The sequence below is a fragment of the Chiloscyllium plagiosum genome, unplaced genomic scaffold (assembly GCF_037043375.1).
Source record: "Chiloscyllium plagiosum isolate Xiang-an unplaced genomic scaffold, Cpla_swu_hap1 HiC_scaffold_14, whole genome shotgun sequence".
Lineage (NCBI taxonomy): Eukaryota > Metazoa > Chordata > Chondrichthyes > Orectolobiformes > Hemiscylliidae > Chiloscyllium > Chiloscyllium plagiosum.
The window spans coordinates 34,978,518-35,003,531 of NW_028270152.1; the positions used below are offsets into that span (position 1 = coordinate 34,978,518).

At 42.7% G+C, this 25,014-nt stretch overlaps 1 protein-coding gene across 4 annotated transcripts in view; it reads right to left on the reverse strand.

The window, feature by feature from the left end:
- Positions 1–25,014, reverse strand: part of dcp1a (decapping mRNA 1A) — a 72,986-nt gene that overhangs the window by 44,145 nt on the left and 3,827 nt on the right. For 3 of the 4 annotated variants that reach the window (XM_043708056.2, XM_043708055.2, XM_087994285.1), the window contains exon 2: positions 10,620–10,660. In XM_043708056.2, the coding sequence (XP_043563991.2) occupies positions 10,620–10,660 (41 nt within the window). Of the gene's footprint in view, positions 1–10,619; positions 10,661–10,752; positions 10,843–25,014 lie in introns of those variants that run through there. The other variant, XM_087994286.1, reaches the window with a different exon arrangement.

Sequence of the window (25,014 nt, forward strand, 5' to 3'; positions counted from 1 at the left end):
CCCCATCTTCTACGGCTCCACACCAATACCGCCTTGCTGATCTTTGAGGCGCCCTATTCTCTCCCTAGTTATCCTTTTGTCCTTAATGTATTTGTAAAAACCCTTTGGATTCTCCTTAACTCTATTTGCCAAAGCTATCTCATGTCCCCTTTTTGCCCTCCTGATTTCCCTCTTAAGTGTACTCCTACTGCCTTTATAGTCTTCTAAGGATTCACTCGATCTATCCTGTCTATACCTGACATATGCTTCCTTCTTTTTCTTAACCAAACCCTCAATTTCTTTAGTCATCCAGCATTCTCTATACCTACCAGCCTTTCCTTTCATCCTAACAGGAATATACTTTGGATTTGCGTTCTCATTTTTGAAGGCTTCCCATTTTCCAGCCGTCCCTTTACCTGCGAACATCTGCCCCCAACCAGCTTTCTAAAGTTCTTTCCTAATACCGTCAAAATTGGCCTTTCTCCAATTTAGAACTGCAACTTTTAGATCTGGTCTATCCTTTTCCATCACTATTTTAAAACTAAAAGAATTCAGGTCACTGGCCCGAAAGTGCTCTCCCACTGACACCTCAGTCACCTGCCCTGCCTTATTTCCCAAGAGCAGGTCAAGTTTTGCACCTTCTCTAGTAGGTACATCCACATACTGAATCAGAAAATTGTCTTGTACACAGTAAACAAATTCCTCTCCATCTAAACCCTTAACACTATGGCAGTCCCAGTCTGTGTTTGGCAAGTTAAAATCCACGACCATAACCACCCTATTATTCTTACAGATAACGGAGATCTCCTTACAAATTTGTTTCTCAATTTCCCTTTATTAGGGCATCTATAATATAATCCCAATAAAGATGATCATCCCTTCCTTATTTCTCAGTTCCATCCAAATAACTTCCCTGGATGTATTTCCAGGAATATCCTCCCTCAGTACAGTTGCAATGCTGTCCCTTATCAAATTCACCACTCCCCCTCTATCCTTCCTGTAGTATTTGTATCCTGGAACATTAAGCTGCCAGTCCTGTCCATCCCTGAGCCATGTTTCTGTAATTGCTATGATATTCCAGTCCCATCTTCCTAACTATGCCCTGAGTTCATCTGCCTTCCCCGTTAGGTCTCTTGCATTGAAATAAATGCAGTTTAATTTATCAGTCCTATCTTGTTCTCTGCTTTGTCCCTGCCCTGACCATTTGTCTTGCCTTTTTTCTCAACTGTACCAGTCTCAGATTGATTTCTTTCCTCACTATCTCCCTACGTCTGACCCCCCCCCCACTAGTTTAAATCCTCCCGAGCAGCTCTAGCAAGTCTCCCTGCCAGTATATTAATCCACATCCAATTTAGGTGCAATCCGTCCTTCTTGTACAGGTCACTGTAATTTTAGTAGAAAGGCATAAAGAATTGGGAAATAGCCATTTTTAAAATGGAAAGCTATTTATCTATTCCCTCACAATAATAACTTGCTTGCTTATTGCATTTTGAAAATGCCCCAAGATGCTTCACAAAGGCATTATTAGCACAATTTGATATTCACTATAAAAAACACGAGAACTGACAAAATAAATTTGGTCAAAGCCATAGGTTTTAAGGAGGATCTTGAAAGTAGTTAGTGTTACAACACAGGGTAAACCATGCTGCAAATTTAAACCAGATGCACAGAAAAGCTCACCTTGCACCGTAATCTGTTCAACTGAGTGGCAAGGAGCTATCCCAATTATCATTATTTAAAGAAAAAATTAACAATTTTATTCTTTAAGTCCGAAAGAGAACATTAGACAACTACTTAGAACTCCTTTCTCTTAAACCTATTTTTTACCTCCCACTCTATAATACTGGTCTGATAAAAACCCCGACAAAGATTTACAAAAAACAATCTTGTTTCAAAACCAGCTCGGTGTGTTAATTCTCCCCTGTAGATTCTTCTGGGTCATCTTTTCTTCAGTCTTCTTCTGCACAAATTTCTTATGGACAGGTACCTTTCAGAGAACTATTCTGCTCACAGTCCTTGGTGCTTGGCTGGTCTTTGCTGTTCTGGCCAACTGTTCAAAATACCCGATTCTCTTTATCCCAAAACATCGGACCATCTCATTGGTTTGATGTCATCAAAACATTAAAATTCAAATTCAATTAGGATTTTGGTATCTTGGGGCATAAGCTGATTGGCTGAATTCAAATTTGTTGTGAACCATGGCAATGCAGTTCCAGTTTTTGCGTTTCAAACCAACTGTTATATTTTTAAATTGTTTAGCACACTGTGCTTTCAGTGAGAGCTTTCACACTCTCAAGTAGTACAGTACACATCTACACTTTCATAACATTAGTACGAAGAAGGGATTTAGGGAGAACATTCCAAAATTTAGGGCAATTTATTGACAACACTCTTCCTCACCAGGATAGAGATCAATTGGTAATTCCAAAACTACTTGCTCCTCATAGCCCAAGGGGTTACTCTTTTTTTTCTCCATTTGCTTTTCTAGTTGGGGAAAACACAAAACTGAATAAGATTATTTAAATTTCCACTACTTATTCTAATGTATAGCCCAGTTTTGAAACAATCTTGATCCATGTATCCAGTTGCCATATCAAATCAACAAAGATTGTCTTCTAATTAGAGGACCAATCCTGCTGCCTCTTACTGTCAACCTTTCTCTGAGCAGATTCTAATTGTGATAAGCTGTTTATAAGTATAAAGAAATAAATGGTAAAGCAAATGCTTCAGTGAGTTATAACAGAAATATTTTGAAGTCCTAACACACAGTTATAACAGAACTCTTACTCAGTATGTGCCCTAACATCAAAACAAAGCAATCTTTAAGTTCACAACTAAGTTGATGATCTAAATTCACTTTTGCTCAAGTTGAATAATACAGAATCCATCACGAAGCTTAATTCAACCTGACATCAGAGTTATCCGCGTTTAAAAAGAATCAGCGTACAGTCAAAATCCATTACTTAAATAAAGCAGGGCTCTCTGTCTCCAAAATGTCACTTATACTTTGGAAGATATGTCTCCTACTCATACAAAAATTGATTAAATGCTACAAGAAACAACTTACCTCGTTTTTGGCAATGCCGAGGGTTACAGGAAATCAATTTGTTTTAATCCTAATTTATATTTCAGCAGGAGAAGACTTAGTTAAAAGGTAGATTTGTATATGTGAAATTGTTTTATTTTGAAGAGATGTATTCAAAAGAACAGTACAGCACAGGAACACACCCTTCACCCCACCAAAACTGTACCAATACATGACTTCCTAAACTAAAATACTTTTACCTCTATGTGGTCCCTATCCCTCTATTCCCTACCTATTTATCTGTCAAGATACCTCAAATGTTGCTGCTATATTGGCCTCCACCACCTCTGGCAGCACATTTCAGGAACTTATCCTCAGTGTAAGAAAACTTGCCTCTCATCTCCTTTAATTTAGCCCCTTCTACCTTAAACCTATGATATCTAGTATTTGGCACTTCTACCCCAGGAGAAAGACTGACTACCCATTCTTGCTTTGCTACTCAAAGGCGTGGTGACAGAGATCGGCGTGGGATCACCAGGAAGACCATCACCGACAGATTCGCGGCTTCCGCGGGGTCCACGGCTATCGGGAACAACACAATTTCTGCCGTCACCACAGCCGCTTCCGCCCCCTGGGTTGCTGTCGCCGCAGCCACTTCCGCCCCCATGCCGATCTCCATCACCATGCCTAGCCCCGCCCCACACCAATCTCAGTTTGCACGCCAAACCCCGCCCCCACACCGAACCCCACCCCGCCCCAATCTCCGTCCCTGCCCTGATTCCCGCCCCCATGCCTAACTCCGCCCCCACTCCCAGCTCCAGCCCCACACCAGGTCCTAGCCCCCACACCAGGTCCTAGCTCCCAGCCCTGCCGTGTTTTCACCATCCCTCCAGAACTACCCCTCTCTGAGGATGAAAGATCAGTCCTCGGCAGAGGCCTCACCTTCATTCCCCTATGCTCTCAGATTAACGAGTTTAACATGCGGTGAGACATCGAACAATTCTTGCGCCGCCTTCGCCTCCGTGCCTACTTCTTCAACCAGGATTCTCGCCCACCCTCTGATGACCCCTTCTCCCGCCTCCAACACACCCCACCCACCTGGACACCCTGTGCTGGCCTCTTACCTGCCCTCGATCTCTTCATAGCCAACTGCCGCCGCGACATTAACCGCCTCAACCTCTCCATCCCTCTCACCTACTCCAACCTCTCACCCTCGGAACGTGCAGCCCTCCACTCCCTCTGTTCCAACCCCAACCTCACCATCAAACCGGGAGACAAGGGAGGCGCGGTAGTAGTTTGGCGCACCGACCTTTACACCGCTGAGACTAAACGCCAGCTCGCGGACACCTCCTCCTACTGCCCCCTTGACCATGACCCCACCTCCCACCAAACCATCATCTCCCAGACCACCCATAACCTAATCAGCTCAGGGGATCTCCCTTCCATGCCTCCAACCTCATAGTCCCACAACCCCGCACCGCCCGGTTTCTACCTCCTGCCCAAAATCCACAAACCTGACTGCCCCGGCCGACCCATTGTCTCAGCCTGCTCCTGCCCCACCGAACCCATTTCTGTATACCTCGACACGGTCCTGTCCCCATCTATGTTCAGGACACCAACCACGCCCTCCACCTCCTCCATGATTTTCGCTTCCCCGGTCCCCAATGCCTTATCTTCACCATGGACATCCAGTCCCTGTACACCTCCATCCCCCATCACGAAGAACTCAAAGCCCTCCGCTTCTTCCTTTCCCGCCGTACCAACCAGTACCCTTCCACTGACACCCTCGTTCGACTGACTGAACTGGTCTTCACGCTGAACAACTTCTCTTTCCAATCCTCCCACTTCCTCCAAACCAAAGGAGTAGCCATGGGCACCCGCATGGGCCACAGCTATGCCTGCCTCTTTGTAGGATGTGTGGAACAGTCCATCTTCCGCAGCTACACTGGCACCACCCCCCACCTTTTCCTCCGCTACATCGATGACTGTATTGGTGCTGCCTCGTGCTCCCATGAGGAGGTTGAACAGTTCATCCACTTTACCAACACCTTCTACCCCGACCTCAAATTTACCTGGACCGTCTCAGACTCCTCCCTCCCCTTCCTAGACCTCTCCATTTTTATCTCGGGCGACCGAATCAACACGGACATTTACTATAAACCGACCGACTCCCACAGCTACCTAGACTACACCTCCTCCCACCCTGCCCCCTGTAAAAACGCCTCCCCATATTCCCAATTCCTTCGTGTCCACCGCATTTGCTCCCAGGAGGACCAGTTCCAATACCGAACAACCCAGATGACCTCCTTTTTCAAAGACCGCAATTCCCCCCCAGACATGATCGACGATGCTCTCCACCGCATCTCCTCCACTTCCTGCTCCTCCCCCCTTGAACTCCGCCCCTCCAATCGCCACCAGGTTAGAACCCCACTGGTCATCACCTACCACCCACCAACCTCCATATACATCATATCATCCGTCGTCATTTCCGCCACCTCCAAACGGACCCCACCACCAGGGATATATTTCACTCCCCTCCACTATCAGCATTCCGAAAAGACGACTCCCTCCTTGACTCCCTTGTTAGGTCCACACCCCCCAACAACCCAACCTCCACTCCCAGCACCTTCCCCTGCAACGGCAAGAAATGCAAAACTTGCGCCCACACCTCCCCACCTTACTTCCCTCCAAGGCCCCAAGGGATCCTTCCATATCCGCCACAAATTCACCTGCACCTCCACACATATCATTTACTGCATCCTCTGCACTCGATGTGGCCTCCTCTATATTGGGGAGACAGGGCGCCTACTTGCAGAACATTTCAGAGAACACCTCTGGGACACCCGCACCAACCAACCCAACCACCCCATGGCTCAACACTTCAACTCCCCCTCCCACTCCACCAAGGACATGCAGTTCCTTGGACTCCTCCATCGCCAGACCATAGCAACACGACGGCTGGAGGAAGAGCGCCTCATCTTCTGCCTAGGAACCCTCCAACCACAAGGGATGAACTCAGATTTCTCCAGTTTCCTCATTTCCCCTCCCCCCACCTTGTCTCAGTCCCAACCCTCGAACTCAGTACCACCTTCCTACCTGCAATCTTCTTCCTGACCTCTCCGCCCCCCACCCCCACTCCGGTCTATCACCCTCATCTTAACCTCCTTCCACCTATCGCATTTTCAACGCCCCTCCCCCAAGTCCCTCCTCCCTACCTTTTATCTTAGCTTGCTTGGCACACTCTCCTCATTCCTGAAGAAGGGCTTATGCCCGAAACGTCGATTCTCCTGCTCCTTGGATGCTGCCTGACCTGCTGCACTTTTCCGGCAACACATTTTCAGCCAACATCCTGGTTAAGCCTTTCTGTACCCACTCCAAATCTTTCGGGTAAAAAGGAGAAAGTGAGGACTGCAGATGCTGGAGATCAGAGCTGAAAAATGTGTGGCTTGAGGCATGGCACTCATCCACAGATTCAAATCAATAAACACATCGACCTGGATCCAATATACCGACCACTGCAATGGACAGCTGGAACTGACAACCGGAAGCGGCAGATTCAAACCACTACAAATGCCGGAAAAAACATCACAGAAGTGTTTCACAGGAAGCTCCCAAGCACTGAGGATGTCACCTAGACAGGGGACGAAACGTCTGCAACACAAATTCCCAGCTCGACGAACAGAACCACAACAGCTTTTAAAAGATTCCCACATGCCAGACCTGGAATTACCCTTAAATAGCTGCCCCCAATTTACATTCCCCTGACCTGCCTAATATTGTGATAGCTAGCCTTTCCTTAATTAAGTCCTTTCACCCAAGGTCTATTCTTATCTGTAATAACTTAGAACTTACAGAATTATGCTCACTGTTAATGTTTTTAAATTTATAAAAAGCTGCCCATTTTGAATGCTAATTTTGCATACTTTTATAGAATATTTGATGTAATGATCCACATACATCGCTTTCTCATTAAATCATAAATTATTTGACCAAACAAAAAACATATTTACAAATATGTTTTGGGTAACGAACCAGGCCAGGTGTTAGAATTAGAGGTAGGTGAGCACTTTGGGGATAGTGACCATAATTCGGTGATTTTTACACTCGTGATGGAGAGGGATAAGTGTGTACTACAGGGCAAGAATTATAGCTGGGGTAAGGGAAATTATGATGCGGTGAGGCATGACTTAGGATGTGTGGCTTGGAAAAGTAGACTCCAAGGCAAGAGTGTAAATGATATGTGGAACTTGTTCAAGGGGCAACTATTGAGTGTCCTTGATAATTATGTACCTGTCAGGCTGGTAGGAAAGGGTCGTGCGAGGGAGCCGTGGTTTAATAAGGAATTGGAATCCCTTGTTAAATGGAAGAGGGCGGCCTATCTCAAGATGAGACGTGAAGGTTCAATTGGGGCGATTGAGAGTTATAGGGTAGCCAGGAAGGACCTGAAGAGAGAGCTAAAAGCAGCAAGGAGGGGACATGAAAGGTCCTTAGTAGATAGGATTAGGGAAAACCCTAAGGCTTTCTATAGGTATGTTAGGAATAAAAGAATGACTAGGGTAGGAATAGGTCCAGTCAAGGATAGTAGGGGGAAGTTGCGTGTGGAGGCGGAAGAGATTGGGGAGACACTGAATGAATACTTTTCTTCAGTATTCACTCAGGAACAGGGCATTGTTGTCGATGAGAATACTGAGGCACAAATAAGTAGAATGGATGGCTTTGAGGTATGTAGAGAAGAGGTGTTGGAAATCCTGGAAAAGGTGAAAATAGATAAGTCCCCTGGGCCTGATGGCATTTATCCTAGGATTCTCTGGGAAGCAAGGGAGGAGATTGCAGAGCCATTGGCCTTGATTTTTATGTCCTCTTTGTCTACAGGAGTAGTCCCAGAAGACTGGAGGATAGCAAATGTGGTTCCCTTGTTCAAAAAGGGGAGTAGGGATAGCCCTAGTAACTATAGGCCGGTGAGTCTCACTTCTGTTGTGGGCAAAGTCTTAGAGAGAATTGTAAGGGATAGGATTTGTGCACATCTAGATAGGAATAATGTGATCAAGGATAGTCAGCATGGTTTTGTGAAGGGCAAGTCGTGCCTCACAAACCTTATTGAATTCTTTGAAAAGGTGACGAAGGAGGTTGATGAGGGGAAAGCGGTAGATGTGGTATATATGGATTTTAGTAAGGCGTTTGATAAGGTTCCCCATGGTAGGCTACTGCAGAAAATACGGAGATATGGCATTGAGGGTGAGTTGGAGGTTTGGATTAGGAATTGGCTGGATGGAAGAAGACAGAGGGTAGTAGTTGATGGCAAAGTTTCTTCATGGAGTGCCGTCACTAGCGGTGTTCCGCAAGGATCTGTTTTGGGACCATTGCTGTTTGTCATTTTTATAAATGACCTGGAAGAGGGGTTAGAAGGTTGGGTGAGCAAGTTTGCGGATGACACGAAAGTCGGAGGAGTTGTTGACAGTGAGGAAGCATGTGGCAGGTTACAGCAGGATATAGAGAAGCTGCAGAGCTGGGCAGAAAGGTGGCAGATGGAATTCAATGTAGCTAAGTGCGAGGTGATTCACTTTGGGAAGAATAACAAAAAGATGGGGTACTGGGCTAATGGTCGGATACTTGGTAGTGTGGATGAGCAGAGGGATCTTGGTGTCCATGTACACAGATCTCTGAAAGTTGCCACCCAGGTAAATAGTGCGGTGAGGAAGGCATATGGCGTACTGGCTTTTATTGGTAGAGGAATTGAGTTCCGGAGTCCTGAGGTCATGATGCAGTTGTATAAGACTCTGGTACGGCCGCATCTGGAATATTGTGTGCAGTTTTGGTCGCCATACTATAGGAAGGATGTGGAGGCATTGGAACGGGTGCAGAGGAGGTTTACCAGGATGTTGCCTGGTATGGAAGGAAAATCGTATGAGGAAAGACTGAGGCACTTGGGGCTGTTTTCACTAGAGAAAAGAAGGTTTAGGGGTGACTTGATTGAGGTGTACAAGATGATTAGGGGGTTAGATAGGGTCGACAGTATGAACCTTTTCCCGCGTATTGAGTCGGGTATTACAAGGGGGCATAGCTTTAAATTAAGGGGGGGTAGATATAGGACTGATGTTAGGGGTAGGTTCTTCACTCAGCGAGTCGTTAGTTCATGGAATGCCCTGCCAGTAACAGTGGTGGACTCTCCCTCTTTATGGGCATTTAAGAGGGCATTGGATAGGTATATGGAGGATAGTGGGTTAGTGTAGTTTAGGTGGGCTTGGATCGGCGCAACATCGAGGGCCCAAGGGCCTGTACTGCGCTGTATTCTTCTATGTTCTATGTTCTAAATTTGAAGCTTATCGCTGACTACACTAACCAGTCCCATGCTACAGGGATCTGTATTGTGTTTTCCATGGATCTTCTGCAGAGTCTAAGTTAGACGTGAGAAAGCTGAACCGAAATACATCATCACCAGACTACTTCACTTCCCAAAACATTGCTTGTAGATACTATAATTGGATGGGAAGACAAAGGGTTCACTTCACCATAAGCTAACTGGTGTCACCAAATGGCAAATGTATCACTGAACATGGAAAATGAATTTGAAAAATCTGTAGTTTTCTTAAAGTTACTAATTTTTGTTTTGGCCAGTAAATTAAATGAACTTAGGCAGTGCCCTCCAATGGAAGCTGGACAATGAAACAAGAAAATGTTTGAAATATAGCATTCATACTTTAAACATAAAGCAAATAGACTTACAAATGAACAAATCAGTTGACATAAAATCTCTTTTTGTAGATCAAAGTTCTTGTTCCTCAATGATCTTTCCCTCACAAAAAACAACAAATGATATTTTTCACATCCTGAGCATGTCCATGACTAGTAGGCATCACATGGTATACAGGGTCTTGCAGACAAATATATTTTAGCTTAATGGCAAGATATCCTTTCGTCTTTGTTGGAACCTTGTTACATTTTGACTCATTTTAGTCTAATTGGACAACATTGCTCCCTGCTGTTCCTAAACAGGGCACTTTCTGCAATGAGTGATGGGCTTTTATTAGAGAAATAAGGGTGCCAAAGTGTTTGCAAGTCAAACAATTACTTTTAAGGAACTGTCATCATTGCATTGGTAAATACCAGCAACCACTTCTTGTACAGCCAGATCCAAAGCAGCACTGACATAACTATTTCACCTTTCGAGACATTGAGTGATAACTACTAGTGAAGATTCTTCCCCTGCTTTTCTTGAAACAGTAATAATTGGATCTTTCAAATCCACACAATTAGCATCTTGACAATGCAGTATTCTTTCAGCAATATTATGAATGGTCTAACTAGATTATTTGGTCTCACTATTGTGTCTTATTTCCTTCACTGGCTGAAACTGGGACATTGAGCACAGTCACTGAGCAACATTTTAACAGTTGATTACAAATATTAGTTCACTTAATCATTACATTTAATATGGTATTGAAATATATCACTGAACAGTTTTCATTCTTCACTTGCCCCTCCAGACCAGCAAGTGGTGGTGAATTATATGCTTGTTAAAGTATGTTCTCCTGCTTTGGGATATAGAAGAGTAAACCTTGAAAAACAATTCACTGGAAGTTGCATTTAAAAACATTCCTGGTATACACAAACATACCTGGTATATACAAACAAAGTACCTTCTACATCAGTCTTCTCCTGTGGAAGAAAAGAAAACAAAGTTAAGCCATCCAATGGCAAGGCTCTCACAATTCTGAAATAAAGCATTTATTGTAACCTGCAAAACTTACCTCTTGCCCTGCAACACTTCATTTGTTAACTACAAGAAATTCTTCATAACTCAAAAGACAATTAGATTACACGCTAGTTTAACAACTAGCTAATTCAAGCTGAACGTCTCTCAATTATGAGGTCCACTACTTTCCTGCAGACTACTAGGTGCAGTATGATCGTCCACTCTGTCAAAACAGTAATATAACTGAAGTAAGTATGATGCAGACTTTAATGACAGTAGCCAAGAAGTTGTCAGTTTGCCCCATCAAGGTTCTTACCAAATGAAATGATGTGGAGATACCACTGTTGAACTGGAGTGGACACAGTCTGAAATCACGCAACAGATTGATTTGAAAGCACAAGCTTTCGGAGCTTAACCCCTTCATTCTACGCTCCAAAACCTTGTAATTTCAAATAAACCTGATGGACTATAACTTAGTGCTGTGTGATTACTAAAAGAAAACCATTCAATGGAAGGTTAAATAGAGTCATGGAATAGTCATAGCACAGAAGATGGTAATTTAGCTAGTCATGCTCACACCAACTCCCTGAACAGCAAATCAGCTAGTCTCATTCCACAATCCTTTCCACGTAGCTGTGAAACCTTTGTTTCCCTTCAAATCCTTAGCCAATTCTCTTCTGCCAATGACCCTATTCAAGACCATCAGTTAGAAGAAGAAATCCAGCTACCAGTAATTAAATGACAACTACACGACATTTCACTTGTTTAATAAAATCAAAAACTGTATTATACATCAGGAAGAATTCAACAAATTAAGCTTGATTACATCAACCCAATCACTGATTAGGACTTACGCTGTAAACTCACTTCTACCTTAAGAGTTTCCTTCCTGTACCAACTCCACAGGGTTGTTATTTTTTGTATAATCAATTCAAAAAATGTAATGGAAGTCCTTCTGTTAATTTCTCTTAAGCTCCAGCACTGACTGTTGAGTCTCCAGTAGTGGCTCAAAACATTAGAGAACACCCCTTGGTCTTCTATAGTTTCAAACCGGAACCAAGCTGATTACTTCTAGCAGGACTCCAGGTCTTCTATAGTTTCAAACCGGAACCAAGCTGATTACTTCTAGCAGGACTCCAGTTGCAACACGATTAACTGACTCTTAGAGGATTTCAATAGATTGATTTCATTAACTTATGGCTAAATAAATATTCCAACTTTTAACTTTTGCCAATTTTGGCTTATGGAAAATATCAGCTCCAAATTGCAGGCTACAGCATTGTCTATCAATCTTGTATTTATGCTGTTTAAGATGGAGGATGTCTGTTTTTCTCTCTTGTACTATAGCCAAATTTGTGGATTCCACAAGAATAGGTAGGAAGGCAAGTGGTAAGCATGGCACAAAAAGTGTCTGCACAGGTTAAGCAAGTGGACCAAAATTTTACAGATGGAATATAATGTGGGGAAACGTGAGGTTATACACGTTGGCAGGAAGATTAGAAGAGTTGAATATTATTTAAGTGAAAAAGGACTACAGAAAGTCACCAAACAGATGGATTTGGGAGTCCTTGCACATGAATCATAAAATGCTAACAAAAGTTCAACAGATAATAGGGAAGGCAAAAAGAATGTTGGTCTTTATTTCAAAGGGATCAGGAATCTAAAAAGAGAGATTTTGCGAAATCTATACAAGGCAATAGTCAGACTGCAGCTGCAATACGGTGAAAAGGGATCCAAAATTTATGTCAGGGTAGATAATTTGACACTCTCAAGATTGGAATAATAAAAACTTTCATTTTACTGAAAGTCTATTTTATTTCTGCTGTCAGTTTCATGCTGAAACACTACAAAGGTATTTTAATCAAATATAGGAGTTTGGAAGTCATGTTACATCTGGACAGGACATTGGTCTTAGAATATTGTGTGCAATTCTAGTCTCCCTCCTGTTGGAACGATGTTGTGAAACATGAAAGGGTTCAAAAAAGATTTACAAGATGTTGCCAGGGTTGGAGGATTTGAGCCATAGGGAGAGGCTGAATAGGCTGGGGCTGTTTGTCCTGGAACATCAGAGGCTGAGGGGTAACCTTTATGGAGGTTTATAAAATCATGAGGGGTGTGGATAGGATTAATAGGCAAAGTCTGTTCCCTGGGGTGGGGGAGTCCAGAACTAGAGGGCATAGGTTTAGGGGGAGATGGGAAAGATTATTTCACGCATGCATGGAATGAGGTGCCAGAGGAAGTAGTGGAGGCTGGTACAATTGCAACATTTAAAACACATTTGGATGGATGTATGAGTAGGAAGTGTTCAGAAGGATATGGGTCAAGTGCCTGCAACGGGACGAGATAAGGTTGGGATATCTGGTCGTCACGGAGGGGTTGGACCAAAGGGTCTGTTTCCATGCTGTACATCTCTATGACTGAGATAATGCTGGCATTGGAGGCAATCCAAAGAAGGTTCAGTGAGCTGATCCCAGGTACAGAGGAACGATGCAGTGAGGAGAGATTGGGCCTGCACTCACTAGAACATAGAAGTATAACAGGTCACCTCATTGAAATATGAGATTCTTAAGAGACTTGGGGTAAATGCAGTATGGTTGTTTCTTCTTCTGAGAGAGTTTAGGGCTGGGGCCTAATCTCAGCCTGAGGGGTCACACATCTAAAATTGTGATAACGAAAAATTGTGACAAGGAGAAATTTCTTCTGAAGCTAGTGAATCAGTGGAAATCTTCATTGCAGAAGGCTGAAGTTGATTTTTAATTAGTAACAAGGGTAATGGAGAAAAAGCAGGAAAGTAGAATTGAGGACACAGATCAGCTATGATCTTATTGAATGGCAGAGCAGATTTGATGGACTGAATGGCCTACTTCTACTCCCATCTCTTATGGACTTCCAAGGAACTACAACTACAGAAGACCCAAAGATAACACAGTCTCTTAGCTGCCTTATCAAATACAGTCAGTCTTGCTTGCCATGGCTAAACTGAATTTAGAAATAGATGAAAACAAAAATTTTCTCTTCATTCCAAGCATCGCAAAAGACAACGTTACACAAATGGTCAGTTCCCAGATAAAAGTTCTAATTAATTTCCTTTTTATTCCAAGACTTTTGTTTAATGTAGGAAATCACATGAATAACTGGTCAATTAGTGCAATAACTACAAACATCATAGCCAGCATTTTTCAATGGCCAGATTGTGATTTCTGCAGCCTGGAGGAGAGTGGCACACAGGAACCCTGTGGAATACCTGATGCAATAGACTCTAAAGGAATCGACTGAGAAATAGAATCTATCCTTTATACCATGGTCCTGACACCCTGCAGTCTAACCTCAACACCCAACCCTGCCATTCCCTAAATTCTAAAATCAACCCGTTTGGAAATATTTGTACATACTCCTGCAGCAAGTGAGACTGGAGCCTGGGCTTCCTCGCAACCCACTTTTTTTTCAAATTTCTGAATCAACCCCTTCAGAGACGTTATCACGTAACTCTGTAGGTGGGACTTGAACCCAAGCCTCCTGGTCCAAAGATACAGACATTCCCACTGTACCACAATAGCCCTCATTCCCATGTCTCCAGTTCTTTCATTCAGCCCACCTGCTGTTTATGATCTTAAATTTCTAGCTGTTCACTTCCTAAGTTACAATAGCCCTGATCTTTTAAGTACAATGTTGTGGCTATTACGGAGACATGGGTAGAACAGGGACAGGATTGGCTGTTGCAGGTCCCAGGGTTTAAATGTTTTAGTAGGGTCAGAGGTGGGAGTAAAAGAGGGGGAGGTGTGGCATTGCTTGTCAAAGATAGTATTACATCTGTGGAAAGGACGATGGATGAAGACTCGCCATCTGAGGTAGTTTGGGCTGAGATTAGGAATAGAAAAGGTGAGCTCACCCTGTTAGGAGTTTCTTACAGACCTCCTAATAGTCCTAAAAACGTAGAAGAAAGGATTGCGAGGATGATTCAAGAGAAGAGGGAAAGTAATAGGGTGGTTGTTATGGGGGACTTTAACTTTCCTGATATTGATTGGGAAAGCTATAGCTCAAGTTCGTTAGATGGGTCAGTGTTTGTCCAATGTGTGCAGGAGGGTTTCCTGACACAATATGTAGATAGGCCAACAAGAGGTGAGGCCACACTGGATTTGGTTCTGGGTAACGAACCAGGCCAGGTGTTAGAATTAGAGGTAGGTGAGCACTTTGGGGACAGTGACCACAATTCGGTGACTTTTACTCTAATGATGGAGAGGGATAAGTGTGCACTACAGGGCAAGAGTTATAGCTGGGGGCAGGGAAATTATGATGCGGTGAGGCATGACTTAGGATGTGTGGCTTGGAAAAGTAAGCTTCAAGGCAAGGGCGTAATTGATATGTGGAGCTTGTTCAAGGAGCAACTATTGAGTATCCTTGATAAGTATGTACCTGTCAGGCAGGGAGGAAAGGGTCGTGTGAGGGAGCCGTGGTTTAATAAGGAATTGGAATCCCTTGTTAAATGGAAGAGGGCGACCTATGTAAAGATGAGGCGTGAAGGTTCAATTGGGGCGATTGAGAGTTATAAGGTAGCCAGGAAGGACCTGAAGAGAGAGCTAAGAGCAGCAAGGAGGGGACATGAAAGGTCCTTAGTTGGTAGGATTAGGCTTTCTATAGGTATGTCAGGAATAAAAGAATGACTAGGGTAGGAATAGGTCCAGTCAAGGATAGTAGTGGGAAGTTGCGTGTGGAGGCTGAAGAGATTGGGGAGACACTGAATGAATACTTTTCGTCAGTATTCAATCAGAAACAGGACATTGTTGTCAATGTGAATACTGAGTCACAATTAAGTAGAATGGATGGCTTTGAGGTATGTAGAGAAGAGGTGTTGGAAATTCTGGAAAGGGTGAAAATAGATAAGTCCCCTGGGCCTGATGGTATTTATCCTAGGATTCTCTGGGAAGCAAGGGAGGAGATTGCAGAGCCATTGGCCTTGATTTTTATGTCCTCGTTGTCTACAGGAGTAGTGCCAGAAGATTGGAGGCTAGCAAATGTGGTTCCCTTGTTCAAGAAGGGGAATAGGGATAACACTAGTAACTATAGGCCGGTGAGTCTCACTTCTGTTGTGGGCAAAATCTTAGAGAGAATTGTAAGGGAGAGGATTTATGAACATCTGGATAGGAATAATGTGATCAAGGATAGTCAGCATGGTTTTGTGAAGGGCAGGTCGTGCCTCACAAACCTTATTGAATTCTTTGAGAAGGTGACTAAGGAGGTGGACGAGGGGAAAGCGGTAGATGAAGTGTATATGGATTTTATTAAGGCGTTTGATAAGGTTCCCCATGGTAGACTACTGCAAAAAATACGGAGGTATGGCATTGAGGGTGAGTTGGGGGTTTGGATTAGGAGTTGGCTGGCTGGAAGAAGACAGAGGGTAGTAGTTGATGGCAAAGGTTCATCTTGGAGTGCCGTCACTAGCGGTGTTCCGCAAGGATCTGTTTTGGGACCATTGCTGTTTGTCATTTTTATAAATGACCTGGAGGAGGGTTTAGAAGGTTGGGTGAGCAAGTCGGAGGAGTTGTAGACAGTGAAGGATGTGGCAGGTTACAGCGGGATATAGATAAGCTTCAGAACTGGGCAGAAAGGTGGCAAATGGAGTTCAATGTAGCTAAGTGTGGGGTGATTCACTTTGGCAAGAGTAACAAAAAGATGGGGTACTGGGCTAATGGTCGGATACTTGGTAGTGTGGATGAGCAGAGGGATCTTGGTGTCCATGTACACAGATCTTTGAAAGTTGCCACCCAGGTAAATAGTGCGGTGAAGAAGGCATATGGCGTACTGGCTTTTATTGGTAGAGGAATTGAGTTCCGGAGTACTGAGGTCATGTTGCAGTTGTATAAGACTCTGGTGCGGCCGCATCTGGAGTATTGTGTGCAGTTTTGGTCGCCATACTATAGGAAGGATGTGGAGGCACTGGAACGGGTGCAGAGGAGATTTACCAGGATGTTGCCTGGTATGGTAGAAAGATCGTATGAGGAAAGGCTGAGGCACCTGGGGTTGTTTTCATTGGAGAAAAGAAGGTTTAGGGGTGACTTGATAGAGGTGTACAAGATGATTAGGGGTTTAGATAGGGTCGACAGTGAGAATCTTTTTCCACGTATGGAGTCAGCTATTACAAGGGGGCATAGCTTTAAATTAAGGGGGGGGGGGGGTTAGGTATAGGACAGATGTTAGGGGTAGGTTCTTTACTCAGCGAGTCGTGAGTTCATGGAATGCCCTGCCAGTAGAAGTGGTGGACTCTCCCTCATTATGGGCATTTAAGCAGGCATTGGATAGGCATATGGAGGATACTGGGCTAGTGTAGGTTAGGTGGGCTTGGATTGGCGCAACATCAAGGGCCGAAGGGCCTGTACTGCGCTGTATTCTTCTATGTTCTATGTACAAAAACTTCTAAGCCTGTTTGAATTTTATTTACTTCAGGGTTATTTTACCAGGTTCTCAACCAGATACCACCATTTTCTGCAAATGAAAACATTAATCCGAAAATCCAAGAGTTATATTCTAAAATATACAATTATAGATTAGATACTCAACATTTTTCAAAACACAACTGAATCAACCTCCACTACATGCTCAGGGGTAACATTCAAGATCCTTCTGTTTGACTCTAAGATGAGCAAAAGTCCGATAGCACGGAGATAGGCCCTTTGGCCCAAACTGGTACATGTCAACCAAAAATGTCCACCTACCCTAACCTTACTTCCCTGCACTTGGCCCATATCCTTCTAAGCCTTTCCTATCCATGTATTTATCCAAATGCCTTTTAACTGTTGTTAAATGTGCTTGGCTCAACCACTTCCACTAACAGCTTATTCCATACGCGTACCACTCTGTGTAAAATGTTACCCCTCAGGTTTCCTTTTATTCCTTCCCCTCTAACCTTAAACTGATGCCCTCTAGTCCTCGATTCCCAAATCCTGGGAAAAAGACTGAGTGCATTCATCCCATCCATGCCTCTCATGATCTTATACACCTCTAAGGAGCTCCCTCAGTCTCATATACTCTAAAGAAAAACGTCATAGCTTGTCCAACCTCTCCCTATAACTTAGACCCTCGAGTCCTGACAACGTCCTTGCAAATTCCTTCTGCACTCTTTCCAGTTTGATAACATCCTTCCCACAGCAAGGTGACCAAAACTGAACACAATACTCCAAGTACAACCTCACCAACATCCTGTACAATTGCAACATAACTTTCCAACTTCTATGAAGGCCAGTGTGCCAAAACCTTTCTTCACTGCCCGATGTACCCATGACTCCACTTTGAGAGAACCTTGCACCCGGAGTCCAAGATCCCTCTGTTCCACTACACTCCTTAAGGCCCTACCATTCGCCATGAAACTCCTACCTTGATTTGACTTTCCAAAACACAAGTCTTCACACTTAGCTATATTAAACTCCATTTGGCATTTGTCAGCCCAGCTGGTCAAAGCCCTGCTGCAATTTGTGACAACCTTCCTCTCTGTCCCTATTACCTCCATCTGCAAACTTACTAATCATATCTTGCACATTCTCATCCAAATCATTGGTATAGATAATAAACAGCAATGGGTCCAGCACCAATCCCCAAGGAACTCCACTCATCACAGGCCTCCATTCCGACAAGCATCCTACCATCAAGCCAAATCATGTTGAGTTTGTTGGAGTTATATTTGCTGCAAGCTCCGGAGAGGTTTCTCATTGAATCTTACCACATTAATTGTTGTTCCCACCCCAAAGATTTGTATCATATCCATTTTTCATCTCATCCTACCACACACTGTTCTCAGAACAGCTCTCTACACACTGGATATCCTAGAACTGACCAACATTCCTGATGCAAATACCATTTTCAAAAGCACATTATACAACCAGACACACACTGTCAGTCCAGAGCTGCCTTGCATGGTTTCTGACACTGGGCTCAGACTTGGCAAATGGGGAGATCTGTGCCCCATTTTGCAGACAGTGGCCTGGAGGTCCTGCTAGAAGGGACGGCATACAGGTGGGACATCTTCTTCTCAAGGACTAGGGTTGGAAGCCATATCATCAGATCATGATAAACTGCTCTGAGTTTGCCACTGTTATAAAACACAAAGTTTGCCACCTGGAGGAAAGCCCAGCATCTTCTGTTACCTCACACTCACTCTCTGCTATTGTATTCACCTCCCTCAAAGCTTTAACACTGTATTGCCTTAAATACCTTCCTCACTTGCCATCCCCCACACCAACAATCCCCATTACCACTAACCTTGCATGCCCTTTGTGCTGGCTACTCATTCACTTGGGATACTTTCCCATTTCCACCTGCAGTATTAGTTGCGCCACTCACTTTCACCTTCAGTTTGCTGTTGGTTCTTTTGCAGTCACATTATACCAACACCCCGTGGTTCTTCACCCTTCTGCAAATTAGAACATTTTCCTCCATTTTCTGTGCCTGGGCCATTCAATGTTTCAGTCACCCTGACCAAACTTTGGTAAGCAAAACAAACCCAGCTACTCCAATTTATTTATTACTTAAAAACTGGAACAGAAATGGAAACAATAAATTCACAAGTTTTCTATTAATAAAGAATCTTTCACAGATTTCACTAAGTCAATTAAAATGAGAGTTTTCCTCAAAGTTGACATGTCATCTCTCTCGTTCTAAGTGGCCTTCAGATCTTGAAAATTTTAACTTGAGGTTAGTCACACAGAAAAAAGGATTAAATGAGCCCCCTCAAAAAAGGACAGAGAATAGAGTGGGAATTATTAGTACCCGATGTTGAGGCGTTGGGAGTGGGGGGGAAAGGTTTGTCAGATGTAATTAATTGAAACATTTAATGTAAATTGAACAGATGCTCAATATGTCAATTGCTCCAGTCAGTTGGTAAATCATAACTCAGACGATGAATAGGGTTTTAAACTAAAACAGTGGGGTGGTGGGAGTCTATTTGAAGGAAAGTTTAGAAATATAAAAAGAAACCAAGGAAACTGCAATTTCGCAATTTGGTAAAGACAAGGGAATGGGACAGAACATGATATACAGCCTACAAGCCAGTTATGCTAATCAATATGACCAATGCGAATCAGATTGTAGCCTTTGTGCCACTCTTGTTCCCTCACAACTCAAGTCTTCCAAAGTCCCAGAAAGATACTTAGGTAAGGTTATAAATATTTGAGCATAGGCTGTCCATATATTTATGAAAAGGTTCTGGGATAAGATAGCTAATTAGTTTTGTGCCTGATGCAAGGTTAATATGTTTCATGTTCTCATGGCAAGGAGGGCAGAGGAGGATATTCCTGCAATCAGGTAATAGGCTTCTTTACAAATCAATGAACATGAGTGACAATAAAGGTTCTTTGTGGTCAGAGAGAGAAAACACTGCTTGATGTTGCAAGGTACAACAGCCGGATGCAAAGGGAAGATGGTCTTTATTCAAGGAGGTATATTCTGCAATCTTCTACAAATCCTTGGAGATGGATTCTGTTTCCCCCAGCACAACAAAAGAGGCTTTGTTGCCAGTAGTAGCCTTAAGAATCATCTCCAAAAAAATGAGGAAAGCATTTATAGACATTAATCAAAATAATACTGCTCATTAAGAGCAGATAAAAACTCATTGGAAACGGAATAAAAACTGTAGACTGCTTGAAAAAACTGTACGCCCCTGGAGAGTACATAGGGTCTACGAATACAATGGTAATGTAGATTCTACAGAAGAATAGGAAAATAATGTCTAAATAGCTAGCTGGAGTTTTTTGAAGTAACAGAAAAGTTCAATGAGATTCATGCTGTTGATGTGTATATGGAATTTCAGAAGGTATTAGATTAAGTGCCAAACAACAGATTTGGGAGGAAAGTTATTGGTCATGGTATATGAGGGACAGTAACAATGTGGATACACAATCAGCATTGACAATAATGGTTAATGAATATTTTTCAGGCTGGAAGATGATTAGCAATGCGGTTCACACAGATCAGCATTGGGACCTTTCCTTTACTAATATAGAAACATAGAAAATAGGAACAGGAGTGGGCTATTCAGGTCTTTTAAATCTCCTCTACCATTCAATATGATCACTGCTAATTATCCTATGCAGCATCATGATTCCACTTTCTCCCCATACCTTTTAATCCCTTTTGCTCCAAGGAATGTATCTAACTCACTCCTTCTTGAAAATACATATTATGATCGAGCTCTTGGTGTGTAGGAGGTAATTTCAAAGTTTGTAGATAACACAAAACTTAAGAGTTGTAAAATGTAAGGATGACAGTATCAGACTCCAGGGGACATTGACAAGTTTAGGGCGTGGGCAGATAAATGGCAGATGAGTTTCAAAGCAGAGAAGAATTTTAGTAGGAAGAACATTAAGAAAATAAAGGATAAAATTCTAAGGGAGTGTAGGAGCAGAAGGACCTAGGTCTGAATGTCCAGAGATCACTGAAAGTGGTGGGAAAGATATAGAGTGTACTAAGTTAAGCATACAGTATCCTTGGGTCTTAGTAATTGGGGCATAGAGTACTACAGCAAAGAGATGAACTTGTACAAGACACTTCTTAGACATCAGCTTGAGTATTGTGTACAGTACTGGTACTACATATTAGGAAGGACATGAATGCATTGAACATAGTGCAGAAGCGGTTTACAAAAATGGTTCCAAGGATGAGGAACTTCTGTTATAAGGGCAGATCGAAGTTAGGACCATTCTCATTTTAGAGTAGAAAGCTAAGAGTATGTATGTTTTCAAAATCACAAGCAAACTGGATAGAGTGAATAGAGAAAAAAAAACAGTTCCCACTTATAAAAAAAAAGGAGCAAGAACGAAAGGCTATAGATTTGAAGTGATCTGCAAAAGAACCAGGGGTGAAGGTGAGGAGAAACCTTTTCACTCCACAGGAAGTTAGGGTCTGGAATGCACTTGAAGTGTGGTGAAGGCAGATCCCATTCAGGCATTCAAGAGAGTGGGGTTGGGAGATAATCTGGATAAAAATAATGTGCGAGGTTGTGGGGAAAGGCACTTGCTAATGTTGCCTATTAATAAGCAGGTATCGACACAATGGCTTCCTTCTGCACTGTAACACTTGTGAAAGTATAAGTTGCTGACAAAAAGGAAACAGTCTTTTAATATATTTCAATCATTTGTGACAAAATTTTAAAGTGTGAAACCTTATTGGGTAATCCTTTGAACCAGTATTGAAAATTCAAGTATCTTTTTAAAAATGTTTCCAATCTCAAATAATACATCATAGCAAATTCAAAATAAAAATTGCAGGATGCCAGGAGTCTGATGAAGAATAGGTAGATACTCTATTGATTCAACATAGATTGCTATTAATATGTACCTTCTTCCTCAATATAATTTTGATCCTGATGAATAAAACCTTTGGCGGTGCATTTGAAGAATCCCAGCATTCAATATTTAACAAGGTCCTGTCCTGCTCCATTTACTAAACAAATACTTGCCAACAGGGAAGTCACTGAATATCAATCAAATATCTGACTTTAGGTATCTCAGTCAAGTGACACCACAACAGGTATCTGGTTCAATAATCCATCCACATTATGTTAACTAAAGAGCAAATGACCTTTCTTGTTGAATTCTAACAAAAATTACAACCAATTTACAGTTATAATGCTCAATTTTTTTTGCATGCACTATTCAATCAAAGGTAATTACATATTAGTTATACAGAGATTCAGCCTATCAATCCTGTCCTGGTCATCTCAAGAAATAAGTGACAATAAAAAGCATGAAAATAAAAAGCATACAATATGTAAAAAAAACCTTGATCGACTCAGGGATATTCAAGTGCAAAATAAAGTGAGCAGAAAAAATGCAAGGGATATCAATTTTTTTTAAAATTATGTTCAAAAAAGATGGAGTGGGAGCATATCGTTAATTAAAATTAGAAAATGGTGAACATGCTTAATAATTACCTTGTATCAGCAGACAAAATAATCAGCATGCTTAACATCTAGAAGTAACTACCATTAAATGAGGGACAGTGATGAACCAAAAATAATACAAGGACCTAAAGGAAAATTGTTGCCCTGGTTAGGTAATCTGCTGAGTGGTTGGAAATGAGAAAATAAATGTGACAGCGAGGTTCTCTAATTGGCAGGATGTGACTTTCGCGTAATGCAAGGATCTGCATTGGGGACTTCAATCAATCATGGAGATGCTAGGGTAGAACACCACATATCCAAGCTTGTCCAGGATATATAGATAAGCAACACATGTTGTACAAACAAAATCATTTGCATCAATAGCTCTAATTTTATTTGAATTAACAATATTAGCAAATGAATTAATGTGGGCAACGTATGTACTTTAGCTATGCAAAGCCCTGGTTTGACAACAGCTGAACTACTATGAGCAGTTCAACCAATAGGATTGTCCCATTCCATTTCCAGTGATGTAACTTGTCCTATATTTCTTTCATGAGCTAGTCATCTGAGAATCACCTTTTGCAGCTTGTGTAGTGACAATATGTTCCCATTAACCTGAAGCTGATGGTAAAATGCTCAAATAGCAGCCAAACTTACAGACAGCAGATTCAAAATTCCATGTATTTTCATTCACTGAAAATCTTAAACACCCCATCAACCCCAGTTGAAGTGGCACTTCCTTCATTTCATTTTTAAAAAAGTTGATCACTGCCTGGACTCCACAGGTTAAATTACAATGGACAGATCACATACTAGGCGACATAGCTATGGAGAAGGAGAGGACTAGGCAAAATGGAAGGATATTTAATTGGGGAAGAGGAAACTATGATGTGATTAGACATGAGTTAGGAAGCATGGATTGGGAGCAATTGTTCCATGGTAAAGGCACTATAGAAATGTGGAGACTGTTTAAGGAACAGTTGTTGCAAGTGATGAATAAATATGTCCCTCTGAGACAGGCAAGAAGTGGTAAGATAAAGGAACCTTGGATGACAAGAGCGGTGGAGCTTCTCATCAAAAGAAAAAAGGTAGCTTACATAAGGTGGAGGAAGCTAGGGTCAAGCTCAGCTCTAGCGGATTACAGGCAGGCAAGGGAGGAGCTCAAAAATGGTCTAAGGAGAGCCAGGAGGGGGCACGAGAAAGGCTTGGCAGAACGGATTAGGGAGAACACAAAGGCATTTTACACGTATGTGAGGAATAAGAGAATGGTCAAAGAAAGAGTAGGGCCGATCAGGGATAGCACAGGGAATTTGTGTGTGGAGTCTGAGGAGTTAGGGGAAGCCCTAAATGAGTTTTTTGCTTCTGCCTTTACGAAAGAAACGAACTTTGTAGTGAATGAAACCTTTGAAGAGCAGGTATGCATGCTGGAATGGATAGAGATAGAGGAAGCTGATGTGCTGAAAATTTGTCAAACATTAAAGATTGACAAGTCACCAGGGCCGGACCAGATTTGTCCTTGGCTGCTTTGGGAAAAGAGAAATGCAATTGCTTCGCCACTTGCGAAGATCTTTGCATCCTCGCTCTCCACTGGAGTCGTACCTGAGGAATGGAGAGAGGCAAATGTAATTCCTCTCTTCAAGAAAGGAAATAGGGAAATCCCCAGCAATTACAGACCAGTAAGTCTCACGTCTGTCGTCTGCAAGGTGTTAGAAAGGATTCTGAGGGATAGGATTTATGACCATCTGGAAGAGTATGGCTTGATTAAATGCAGTCAACATGGCTTTGAGAGGGGCAGGTCATGCCTCACAAACCTTATCGAGTTCTTTGAGGATGTGACTAGAAAAGTTGATGAGGATTGAGCAGTGGATGTGGTGTATATGGACTTCAGCAAGGCATTTGATAAGGTTCCCCATGGTATGCTCATTCAGAAGGCCAGGAGGAATGGGATACAGGGGAACTTAGCTGTCTGGATACTGAATTGGCTGGCCAACAGAAGACAGCGAGTGGTAGTAGAAGGAAAATATTCTGCCTGGAAGTCTGTGGTGAGTGGTGTTCCACAGGGCTCTGTCCTTGGGCCTCTACGGTTTGTAATTTTTATTAATGACTTGGATGAGGGGATTGAAGGAAGGGTCAGCAAGTTTGCAGATGACACAAAGGTTGGAGGTGTCGTTGACAGTACAGAGGGCTGTTGTAGGCTGCAGCAGGACATTGACAGGATGCAGAGATGGGCTGAGAGGTGGCAGATGGAGTTCAACCTGGATAAATGTGAGGTGATGCATTTTGGAAGGTCGAATATGAAAGATAAGTACAGGATTAAGGATAGGATTCTTGCCAGTGTGCAGGAACAGAGGGATCTTGGTGTGCAGGTACATAGATCCCTTAAAATGGCCACCCAAGTGGACAGTGTTGTTAAGAAAGCATATGGTGTTTTGGCTTTCATTAACGGGG